This window comes from Hirundo rustica, chromosome 1 (genome assembly GCF_015227805.2).
Source record: "Hirundo rustica isolate bHirRus1 chromosome 1, bHirRus1.pri.v3, whole genome shotgun sequence".
Taxonomy (NCBI): domain Eukaryota; kingdom Metazoa; phylum Chordata; class Aves; order Passeriformes; family Hirundinidae; genus Hirundo; species Hirundo rustica.
This window is the reverse complement of record NC_053450.1, coordinates 34,431,149-34,444,238: the sequence shown is the minus strand read 5'-3', so window position 1 is coordinate 34,444,238 and position 13,090 is coordinate 34,431,149. Positions and strand designations below refer to the sequence as shown.

The window sequence follows — 13,090 nt, the reverse complement described above, 5'->3', positions numbered from 1 at the left end:
TAAGGGGGGGTGGAAACGGGGGTGGCGACAACCGGTCAGCCAGTCACAGGAATCGGGGGGTTAACCAGGGGTGTGAACTATAGAACTGGGGACCAACCACGAAATGATGTGAGGGGTCTCCCGGGCCCCAGCCTATCACTCGGCACCCCTCCCGGAGTTTTCTAGAAGCCAGGGAAGGGTCTCCGAGTGACAGACAGGGCGACCACAAGGAGAGAAGGGGGGGGATTGACAGCGACAGGTGCAGAGAAGGAATGAATGACAGAAAACGTCTGGTTTTACAGTAGACAAAACAACCAATGCAGAACACAGGGGTATACAGTAACCATTATAAAAATAACTTAAAAATCTTACAAAAATAACTTAATAACTTAATAAAACCAATTCCCACACCACCACATTTGTGCTCAAAGCTGCAGGATTAATAATGGTAGAATAAGAATGCTGTTTCTGTCCTGGAGTTTGTTACAGAACCTGTGATATGCACTATGAGGTTGACAGTCCAGACACCCAGAAGTTCCCTGGCCTAGACTGATCCTGAGAATGAATTTTGTCAGGTTAGTCCGAGTTGCATTGGGGTTGTCTAGTATGTCTGAACTTTGAATGTCAAAAGCTATGTGCCAAATCCAGAAAGCTTTGTTTGGCAGGTAGGAAAACTGGCTATTGGGACCTCTGTGGCCATCTTCTGGATGTTTAGGAAAATGCATAAATATATACTAGAATATTGAGTTTAATGTATGCCAGACTACCATTATTTAAATAGTAGCACTTTATTTTCTTACGATTGGGTGTGCATAAATCTCGGGTGTACATTGTGCCTTTAGAAAAATGCAAGTCTTAAAAGAGCTCCTTAATGAATTTTTATTTTGTGTTATTTCTTCCTGTAATTATTTAAGGACCACAAATAAAAGCATAAATGGTAGATATCTCTAAAGTTCCAGAACATTAATTCTTACCAAAACACCAGATCTGTAATTTCAGGTGTGTATATCATATGAAAATATTGCCAGATTTTAAGCTACTGTAAAGCTGATCAGGAATAATGCAGCAGTAAGGCATTTTATGCCTCCCCATTTCATAGAATCATGAAACAGTTTGAGTTGAAAGGGATCTTAAAGATCATTTAGTTCCACACCCTTTCCAAGACCTGGGGCACCTTTCACTATATCAAATTGCTCCAGGCTCCACATAACCTGGGAATGCTTCTAGGGTTGGGATATATCCCATAACATCTCTGGGCAACCTGTTCCAGTGCTTCACCACCCTCACAGTAAAGAATTTCTTCCTAATGGCCAATCTAGACATAGCCTCTTTCAGTTTGAAGCTGTTATGCCTCGTCTTATCACTACATGCCCTTGTAAAAAGTCCCTCTACAGCTTTTTGTAGCCCCTTTTTAGGTACTGGAAGGTGCCCTAAGGTCTCCCCAGAGCCTTCTTTTCTCCAGGCTGAACAACCCAAACTCTTTCAGGCTGCCTTCATAGGGGAGGTGCTTCAGCCCTCTGAGCACTTTCATGAGTCTCTGGACTTGCTCCAGCAGGTCCATGCCCTTCTTTTTGTTGGGGGGCTCCAGAGCTGGACACACTCCAAGTAGGGTCTTGCAGGACTTGAGCAGAGGCAGAGAATCACCTCCCTTGACCTGCTGGTCACACTGCTTTTGATGCAGCCCAGGGTGTGATTGGCTTTCTGGACTGCAGGTGCACATTGCAGAGTAATGTCAAGCTTGTTGTTTACTGACACTCAGAAGCCGTTCTACTGAGGGCTGGTGTCATTCCATCCTCTACCCAGCCCGTACTTCTGCTTGGCAATGCTCTGACCCAGGTGTAGGACCTTGCATTTGGCCTTGTTGAACTTCCATGGGGCTGGCACAACCGCCTCAGCTCTCCGGCCTGCCGGTGTCCCACAGGATTGCATCCCTTCCTTCCAGTGTGTCAGCTGCACCACACAGCTTGTGTCATCAACAAACGTGCTGAGGGGGTGCTTGCCCCCACTGTCCATGTTCCTAATAAAGATAATATACAGCATCCATCCCAATACCATCCCCCGAGGAATGCCACTCACCACTGGTTTCCACTTTGTCACTGAACTATTGACTGCAGTTCTGTGGAGTGTGGCCATGCAGCAATAACCCTCTGAATGATCCACCCATTAAAGCCATGTCCCTCCAGATTAGAGACAAAGATGTTGTATGAGCCAGTGTCAGATGCCCTGCACAAGGCCACGTGGATGACATCAGTTGCCCTTTTTCAAAAAGACCTGAACCTGTGTGGTGCCTTTTGTTTTGAAGAATAATTTTATGCTGTTTAATTGAGAACATCAAAGTCTAAAAATCACTTTTTGTGATCGGGATATGCAAAGCAATCACACGAGAGACGAGAGATTTCGCAGGGCAGAGGGTTCCTCCGAGAGAGCTCAAGGCTAAGCCAAGGCGGAGAACAAGGCGGAGAGCCCTCTGCCTGTTTATTTCTTACTTTTTATACATTTGTGGGTCTGGCTGAAGATTGGCTTCTGGAGTTTTCAGCCCTTAGCTGAATGGCCAGACCAACCGTCAGTTACAATTGTTTTCAGATTAGAAATATGCAAACAAAGGACAGAGAATGAAAAACAAAGGATTTGTTTATGTTACATATGTGGGAAAAAGGTAGAAACTGTTCCTAATATTGTGCAGAAGCTAAAAGGTCTGACTCCATTTTATGAACAATCAAAAGGCTTTAAAAAACTCAGAAAAACCAGGGTGACAACTTTTCAAAGAAATAATATCACTGAGTGGAGACATTAAGTATTGGATAAGTATAACTCTTCTGCTAAGAAGTGCACATGCAAAAGTGAAGCATTTAAAAGACTCATGGAATTGTTAACGATGTTCCGTTTACTTTAAAAAGAAAGTTCGCTTGTTGGTAAGATAGAAATGAGGCAGAATGTCCTAAGGAGAAAACCTGTGCTGTAGAAGAAACTTATTCTAGCCTCAGAAGGGTTTTATTTTATTAAAATGTAATGCAAATGTTTTGAGAGGTGACTTTTACATCAAAGAAGATGCTGTAACCCTGTATTGATCTACATCTTTATTTCTTCATACTTACCATTGTGCTGCTGCGGGTTGTCATAGGGGTAGAAGACTGGGAACAGAAATCTAAGGTAGCCACGTAAAGAATGGTTTTAATAATCCATGCTAATTTTAAGAGGCATGATAAACAAATGATTTAGTATTTTAAATGTAAAAAATCTGTAAAGTAAATGGCTAATACAGCATGAGATACACTTTTTAGGCAACCTGCTTAAAGTAGACATGATAATAGTAATTAAAGTATAATAAGCTTTAATAAATTACATTGTTATGATGCCTTAGGAAGGCTGACCTGAAACAGAGACTGGACAGAGCTAGAAAATAAGATATTTATTGAAAGGCCTCTGGGATCCACCTTGGTCAAGACAGAAGCCTGACCAAGGCTGCACCCAGGGTGGCCACCAAAGAAAGATGGCGTCGGGGTCACAAGATCTTACATTTTTTATAGGTTTTGCTCCTTTTGCATATTGGGGTTTAGTTGTCCAATTACAGCTTCAGATTGTGAGGTACCATCCTTCTTGTTCCTCCCTTCAGTCCACCATTGTTTGTGGTTTTGGGCTGCAAGTTGTCCTTTGTCTCCAGCAGGAAAAGAATTTGTTTTGTCTACCTACTGTGTGGAGAGAACTTACTGGCACTTAATATGAGGCTCCGAGCTGCATCCCTAGGCAGCACAGAATCTGAAAATATGAAAGCTAAATCTTAAGGCATCAGTTATTACATTGTTTTTTAGATATATTTCATTTAATCAGAGCATGCCAAACCTTTCTTGCAATCAGACAGTACATTGTTCTTCCAGTCCTCTTCCAAAACCAAGCTAGTGACAGAATTAGTGTTCCAGTTGAGAGAGGCTGCGCTAGCATTAACAGCCCCTCTCCAGATTTGTTGCTGATCAGAGATGGCAGCAGATGTGGCTGTGGAGTGTTTCTGAAGGACTGTGGAAACATGTTCGTACCAATTATTTCATTGTTCAGCACGCTTCTAGCACAGAGGGTTGTTACATCCTAAAGTAGAAACAAGTGCCCTGAATTTGTCTGTGTAATTCACCAGACAGCTGAGTGGGCTGGATACTTGTGATGCCTGATCAAATTTCAGCACCAGTAATGACTTATAAAAGGGAGGATTTTTTAAAAAACATGAAATTGGCAGCTAACTACCTAAATAATTGCCACGTTAAACCTTGTCCATGAGGCTCAGCTAATGGTGGGGAGCAAATTTCTTACCCCTTTACTTGGAATGGTTAGTAAGAGTGGTTGGTCTGTTGTGTAGCTGTCAATCACATTATGATATAAAACTATGGCAAATGTTGTCTGTTAGAAACAGCTGCTGTAAGAAAAAAGGTAAATCATACTCCTTTTTTTCTGGAGGATTTACCTCTGACATCAGAAGACCTCTCCCAACAAAGGCAGGAGCGCAGTTTTAACAGTCCCCTTCTTAACTGCTGCTCGGTGTCTTGCAGCAGGGCAATGATGATGCAGCTTTAAAGCTTCCATTCTCTACATTCATCATCATGCCACAGTCAGGCTTTAAATGCTGTAAGCTGGGTGAACTCAGAAAGAGTTGTTCATAGTAACTTTTATTCTAATAAAGCCGTAGGATTTAAGGTTGAATAAACTAGATGTGTCAGTTTTTCTGGTGTTAGGAGTCTTTTTGTGATTAGAATTAAGTTTTGATGGAAGAGGTTACAGTTTGAAGAAGTGACTAAATTGTCAGATTAGAATTTTTTAGTGTGTGGACATTTCAGATATACCTATAAATGTTTTGCATAAAACTTCAATGTTGTTTCCGTTTAGTAGCTTCATGGAACGGGCTTTCCATTTGCCTCTAGTATTCTGTGATTTTATAATGCTGTTTTCCTATTTAGAGTATATAAAAGATAAATGAAAACAATTATAGAAAGGGCAGAGAGCATAATCAATTACTTCTTGTCACCTATACAAAGAAGTGACAAAAGAGGGGGTTTTTTTAAAAATGCTGAGGTCTGGATACTAGCAGTTACGTGAACCAAAGATAGCAACCGTTGTTATAATTTCTTTATATTCAACTATTTTAAATAGTCTGTGTGTAACTTGAAAATAAAGTAAATGACAGAAACCTGTTTGACTTTGGAAAAGTCATGAGTCTGCTAAGGGTTAAGAAATTAACAGAAATCCTAAATACTTCTGTACAATAATGGTGAGTATCTTTAGTTGTGTTCTCAGGACTTGGGATTAAGGTTTCTTCAGGTTTTTGTGGGTTTTTTGTGGGTTTTTTGTGGGTTTTTTGTAGTTATTTTGTTTTGAATGTTATGGTAAAAATATGCAAGAGTTTTGATTTTTTGAGGAGTTATTTTGTGAAAAGTGGAGTATGTATTATTCCACCTGATGTCTGTACCTAAAAAAAATGATGTCACTGTTGGGATTTTCTGTCTACTGCACACAGGGTGCGAATCCCCCTCCTCTCAAAGTCGGCCAAGACATTCTGTGAGTTTGGCAATTGCAAAGAGAATTGTTAAGAGTTGGGCACATATTAGCTGTGATACAGTAGTGTCTTGGAACAAAATAAGTGTTTTTACATCCAACATTTTTGGGGGTTATTTATCTTAGTCTCTGCTAATGGAGTTGTGTTATCAGTGACTAAAAGAGTACTGTTAATATTAATGAGGCTCAAGCCATAACAAAAAGGTCTGTGTGACTGACATTGTAAATATCACCTCCAGAAGAATCACTGTACTAAGATTGCTGTAGCAAGCTTCTTAAAAAGTTTCTTCCCCAGAATCCTTTTTCTTTTATCTTGATGCCACCTTAGAGAAAGAGCGAGCTAAAAAGAGTTTGCACGTTTAATCCTGTGATTGCAAATATCAGAGATTTCTAAATTTGTATTTATTTTGGCAACATGTCCTCAGAAGCTGCTAATTCTCTACGTGCTTTTCCAAAAAATACAGTTCATTTTAGTATCTTACTACTCTTGCCAATTTAGTAAAGAAAAAATTTGGGGCATTCTGGTCAATTCAATTTCTCAGTTCAGTCCCTTCTCTAAATTCAAAGTTCTAGGGAGCAATAGGACTTACACAAAGCATTTTACCTAAAGCACATTCATTTAGATTGTGGATGTTTTAAAATTTTATGTCTTACATGTAATTTAATCAGAGAGGTTAGCAGAGCTTTTTTAGTGAGACATATAGTAGTGCATACTGTTTTTTCATTTGCTAGTTTGTGCTTTTAGTACTGATCTTTGATGGGCAACATAGGCATGTGGGTAGTAAAAAACATTTGGCCTTTTTTTGAACAGATTTTTGGAAATGACAGGATTACCTTTTATATTTTCTTTTACCATACTTGAAAAAGTATATATTTTAAGGGGTAAGCCAACACAAGATAAAATTGCCCTTCTGTCCACTCCCAAGTTACAAATACCCATTCACAGGGATATGTGAAAGCAGAAGAAAATGGTATCAATCTTCAATATGAGGAAATTAGCCTGTATCATAACCAAATGAACTATATTAACATTATGGGAAACTGCTGAGAAGAAGTAGTTTGACTGTTTGGAGAGTATATGTGGCTGTGGAATGGATTGATCTTGGTTATACAAAATGCATTCATGTGATAGAGAGCTGGTTGATGTTAGCCAGGTTCTCACAGATGAGGTAAAAAGAAGCTTGAATTAGGTTTTTGCTACCTTCAAGAGTGCAATTATCTTTTCCCTAGAAGATGTCCATTTGGGATTGAAGAAATTCGTAACGCCTTAAAGTCTGGTTGATGCAACCTGGTTGTTATACTCTGTGGGCATTAGTGTTGTATCTGGGCTAAATATTAGTTTGAAGTTATCAAAAACTGGTTAATTGCAGTGAGGGATAGAAGGATTAGTCAAAATGGATCTTTTTCAATTTAATCCACTTTAGTACTATTGAATTACTGTAAATATTTATTTAACTCCTGCCATATTACTTATGGGTTGATGAGGTCTTTAAATTATAATTGCAGTTCTCTTAGCACTTTTCTCCTTTAAAAACAGAAATTGCTGTAAGGAATTAATGTAAACTGAGAATTAGCCAGAGTTAATGATGAAAAGCACAGTCAAAACCCCCAGAGAATTAATGTAGTTATGGTATACCAAATAGTAAAGACTTATATATGTGTATGCTTATATATTAGCTAAAAGTGCTGCACTCTTCAGTGTGATTTTAGAAACAGTAACTAACTCTCAGCTGATAATACATATTTTGCGACATCGTGTCCTGCATTTTGTCAAAGAAGGTGTCTTGATAACAGGATATGAGTTAGAAAACAATTTTCAAGTGTGCGTTTTTCCTGTGTATGTGTACTTCACTTACTTTCACCACCAGGAAAAGCTTTTCTTTGGTTTCTGAAGTTCTGATCTGGAAATATTTCTTATCAAATCTCATAAGAATCTAGGAGAGGCTCACTTCCACTCTATCATAATTTTCAACATGGTAGCATTACATATATGATGACTTGAGCGCAGTTTGTGATATACTGATATTTGTAAAAAGTTAAAAATTCTGAGACCAACTCTGCATATTTAAGGTGCTACAGAATCAAAGTAATTGAAACATGACGTGATGGAAGCAAGGATAGGAAGCTTTGGGCAGGCATCTGCAGAAAAGATGAGCAAATATACATGTTCTTGTTCAGAAGATTTAGGAAAGATTTTGCATTCTATTGAGAAATTTTGCTTTATTCTCTGAAGTTCCACCTGGTTTTAGAGGATCATTTCCACTTTGTATTGTGAAGAAAGAGGGAAGAGAAACATCCATATTGCCCCGTAATTGCAGCATAATGTGTTATACATGCTGGTCAGGGCAAGATTTGTATAATAATGTGTCCATTGGTAAATCTGATATTGCTGATTTGATTTTAGAAAACAGATAGAAGTATGCTGAAATTTGTTGTCACTTTACTGGCACATCTGCCATTTTAATTTCCATCATTTTTTTGAAAAGTCATTTTGATAATATTGCAGCTGAGGAAAATGAAGAGTGTATTGTTTCCAGGCAATTTCACTGACGAAACAAAATATGATCCATTGTATGGTACAGCAGCATGCAGAGAACAGTATGTATAGTTTTCAGATTTAACTTTACTTCTACTTACCATAGTAAAAGACGTGTAGAAAGCATTTTTCTAAATATTTTTTTAAATCTGTTTTGTTTTCAGGCATTGCTATTTCTGATGAACTCGAAAAGGTAAGACTGATAAGAGATGTGTCATGAGCTGTACAAAGAGACAGGTGATTATAAGGCACATGCCACTGTCCTGGCATACACACATCTGTTCTATTGGGGTCAGAGGAAGTTTGGGTATGGAAAGCTCTATGGGTAAGTACAGTATATGTGCATACATTAAGATCTTGGCCAAGGATGGGCTGTCAAGTAGGGAAAGAAAGGCCATTGAGTTTAAGAGACTCTTAATGAAACTATGGAAATACTTTTGATCTTGACACCATATTTGCTTAATATAGTCTGTTGGATTACTTTGTTTACTTTTGGAAACATTTAGCCTTGAATACCTTTTATTCATTAAATTGAATTTTGCATTCCCAGATGTGATTTGTGAGAATATTTAGAAATTGTTTTTACTGCCCAGATTTACTCAGGAATGCACAAGGCATAAAGATCAGTCTTTACCTCCTTGCTGAGCACAAAAGTGGTCTCTTCTGACCATTTCTGTTACCTTATACGGTTAACATGAATTTTAGTTCCAGATGTAATAAATTCTGCATTGAAAGAGCAATCAAGCTAGGTTTATTTAAGTACTTATGGAAAGAGAACTAGTTTTTCTTCCCTTTTCTCAGCAGTGAGCAGCACTGTGCTTCTAGAGCCAAGAAACTTGCATTGTGTTCTTGGTGTCAGAAGCCATTGCTGTCAGGAAAACGCATTCAAAAGGTACACAAGACACAGGAATAATCCTAATATAGAACGCTTTTTATTTTCACATAACTTCCGTTTCTGCTGGTAAAATGAGGACACAAATCCTTCTGACACAAGTGCATATAAAATACCTTCACTGTGTTCTTCAAGGAAGGCCAATTAGGTAAGACTGATAAATGTTACCATGCAGTCAAGTGCGTCTATGGCTGCCATTTCCAAACGATGGCCTAAGTCTTCCCACTGCTTCCATAACTAGGCTCAGAAATGATGGTAAACACTGGTAAAAAGTCCTTCCATTAGAACCCTCCCCTTTAAGAATACTTATGAAGAACTCAATTTCTTGTGTTTTTGTTGTTGAAAAAATGCTATAAGATACTCTTTGAAGGAGGAAAAAGACAATTTAGGCTAGAGCCTGGTATCACATAATTTTTACATATATGTTTTAGCAAATAATTTCTGGTTGGTTTGGTTTTCTTTAAACTATGATGTCTTGTTGTTCAAAAACATTAATGTTTTTTTAATTTAGTTAGTTTTTAAATTTAGTTTTTAAATTCAATGTGAAAACTGAGATGGAGAACATAATTGGGGAATTTCCACAGGATCCAGCTTGAGTGAGCAGTCAGGGGTTTTTTTGTTACTATATACTATATTTTTTATAATTTAAAACTGGAGGCTTTTTAAAATAAAACTTGGAATTAGGTTATATACATTCAGTTAATAGTTTGAATGTTCTTGAAGTCAAAAGCTATTTGTACTATAAATAAAACCCCAAACAATTAAACTCTTTGGCATGCATCATTTGTGCAGTACTGCTTGAGAGGCTTTCAGCATAGATTTAGAGAGGAAGAGTGATTTTTTATCTTCATGGTCTTTAGTGAACTTCATTTCTATTTCTTGTTTGACTCTTTAAGGATTTTTAATTAATGTAAGGTCTAGTCTGTGTTAAGAACATAAGCATGGCCAGGACCATTCTGTGGAATCCTGCCTCCTAGGAATGATCCCTTACCCAAACTAATTCCTGATATGTTCCTGTGACTTGTTTCTATATGTATTATTTGTCTTGGGCCAAAGTAAGCTAAAGACAACCTGATAATAGTTGTTTAAACATTAAACATTAGTATTTAAACATTAGAACTATTTCACCTGAATGTGTTCACAGGTGATTTTATTCTTCAGGTATATAGGTAGTCAAGTTTTAATTTTTTAATACATGCTGATACTAGAGCTTCCTTATCAGCTGTAGCAGCATTTAATAATTTTTGAAATTACATTCATCTATGGTTTGGATTAACAATTTAACTCACCAGGTGCATGTCCTGGGTCTGAAACAGCATGGCCAAACTTGGCACTGGATTCTGTTAAAACATCAGCATCGCATAGGTGTTATGAGAGACATATAAAACTCTACTATATGCACTTCCTTGCTTTATTTTCCTGATGAACAGGAATATTTGGGGGAACTAAGACTGTGACAGAGGCCATAATTATGCTGTTTTATCTGTGGTTTAGATTAAGAACCTAGAGAAAACAGAGAATGCATGTGTATACTTCTTTATTTTTATTTTGGATTGCCTTTTTTTTTTTTTTTTCTTTTTCTTTTTCTTTTCTTTTTAAATATTTCTCTCTTGCTTCAGTAGCCTCCAGTTGCAGGAGAGTACTTAATCAGCTTTGTTGGTTGATGTAACTCCTCCTCCAAGTAATCCAGTTAATTGGTTAGTTGCTCAGTTACTCAAGCATTTGGATTTGGAAAACCAGTTTGCTCTGAATCCCTTTTGTGAAAGAGTGTTTCATTTAAATGGATTCTTGTCAAATATCTGGTTGTATTAGCTTTTTGTCAGTAATTACATCTTTTGTCCAAGACAGGGAATGAGAAAATACAGGAGCACAAAGTCAGTCTTTCAGTCAACACAGAGTCTTGCAGTTTGACACAATCTTCTAAAATTTCTGAGTTCACTGGTAACCTTGCAAAAAACCCCAAAAAAGTCCTAAAATTACTGCAATTAAAATAGATTTATTGTAGAGATCACCTTCTTTTTTGTTTACTTCAGCCTTGCAGAGCTTGGTGTTCTGTCTCTCTTGACGATTCAGCCTCTGTCTCTAGGCCATGCAAGCTATGTAAAGTCAGAAACTGGCACTGCAAGTAACACTGTGTGAAGAAAGAAAATAAGAAGGGATGCCGTGTCAGTCACATATTTTAAAACTAAAACGCAGTGCTAATGTAATACAAATTTCTGAACTGACTCACCCTTATTGCCACTGAACAGAAATTATTGAAGGATTTTAGGAAACTGCATGCTTCCATGCATAATGTGAAGGGTTTAATGTAAACAGAGAAGAGCTTGGATGTTCGTCTTTTTTTATTATTTTTTTTGATATTCACAGAGTTCTAGGCTGAAAAAACTCTAGAGAAAAACACTGAAGAATGAGACCTGTCATTACATTGTGACATTTGTCTGGAATTCCAATGATATCTTTCAGTCACTTCAAACACTAATAATGGGAGACACTTAAGAATTAGATGTCCAGAGTTAGACCCAAGTGAAGATTGAAAAATTCATAGTAGATTTTGACCCTCAATATTTAAAAAAAAATAAATCTTGCTGGCTAGGGCATACTTTCTTTTTATATGTAGTATTCAAAAATGAAAACAGGTTACAATTAATAAAAGAGAGGAAACAACTCTTTTTAAGTAACAAAAATAAACAAATTTCTTCTCATCCCAAAGTATTTCTCACTATGGGGATTCCCTCAAAACCCATATCAGAAATGAGGAATACTGAGCTTTTAAGTGATGCGTAAATAAACGGATACACAAGTGTTGTGCTCTCAGGTAGAGGTTGCATCCAGCAAGCACATCTCAGCCCAATGTGAAGAGGAGAATCAACTGTCTGTCAGTCTTTCCCTTCTTTTCCTTTTCTCCACATAAAGGAAGCTTGAGTGTGTCACATTGGTAGCCACTGATGTGGCTGTGGATGACACCACCATGAAATAGTCCTCTTCGTTTTAGTGCAGATTTAAATACCTACCTGTGCTGAAAATATTTCTGTGCATACTAATGTCACTGTCAATCTCTTCTGTTATCTATGGGTGAATATAAATTGGATATCAATTAAGATTCTTAAGTTTATATGAAAACAACCAACCAAAACTCTAAAATCTTATTTCAGAACAGAATACTTCATCTCAATATTTTGCAGCCTTTGAAATAGACTACCAGATAAACATCCTGGTGTTCTGAGTAGAGCTGTCTCTGATTCTCTGTTTGGGGTTTTCACTGAGTCTGCCTATATAGTTGAAAGGAGGACAGTCAATGGTCACTGAAACCATAGTGTACAAATCTAACACAATTCAAAAAGAAAAGCAAGGTGAGACAGTGAAGCAAAGCATGAATATGTAATGTAAATTACATTTTTGTTGAGTATGAAAGTGCTACTTTATCCCTAAAATGCCTATGAAAGCAAGCATAGCAAGGACAGTCACAAAATTCATGTTTTACTTATTCATATGTTGATTTTGCAGTGTGTGGTGTCAGGAAAAACTTATGAGCAAATTTTTAGGTGTTTTCTGTTTTCATTTAAGGAATTGAAAGCTTTTAGCAAGATTGACAGTGCAAGTTATTCTAACTAACTAGTTCCAGGAACAATTTTTATTAATTATTAGCAAATATCTTAGGGAGAAAGTGAAGGGATAAAATAGCTAGAATAACAGGAGTAAACCTCAGAAGGGGCCAGATGGTTAATATTTAAAATAATGTAAGCAACTTGTGTAATGAAGGCATTATGGACAGTGAAATAATATTTTTCCTAAGCACACAAGGATTGTCACACCTGTGAAAAGTTACACTTGTCAAGTGCCCAGAGGTGACTGTCATCTAGTCTACATTACCTGACTATGCCACAGCTCCAAACAGATGCACAAAACATGTATTTGTAAGTACATAAAAAACCCCAACACCAGTGGTTAAGTATCCTAGAACATCTGAAGCCATGGATTCAGTTTTCAATGGTCTTTGCAGAATTTAGAAACATTGTGTGAAAGTGAATTAGTCAAGTGGTGGACAAATCTGGACAGAGGCATAGTGAGTGGAGTTTGGTAAAGCACTCACAGGCACATTGCAGAAAACAAAACAAAAGAACAAGGGTGAGTGAGTCAGATCCAGGACC

At 37.4% G+C, this 13,090-nt stretch overlaps 1 protein-coding gene across 5 annotated transcripts in view; it reads left to right on the top strand.

Annotated features, from left to right (window-relative positions):
- C1H8orf34 (chromosome 1 C8orf34 homolog) overlaps positions 1–13,090 on the top strand; it is a 154,905-nt gene that overhangs the window by 41,352 nt on the left and 100,463 nt on the right. For all 5 annotated transcript variants that reach the window (XM_040079380.2, XM_040079364.2, XM_040079354.2 and 2 more), the window contains one exon: positions 8,215–8,243. In XM_040079380.2, coding sequence (XP_039935314.1) covers positions 8,215–8,243 — 29 coding nt within the window. The remainder of the gene's footprint in view (positions 1–8,214; positions 8,244–13,090) is intronic.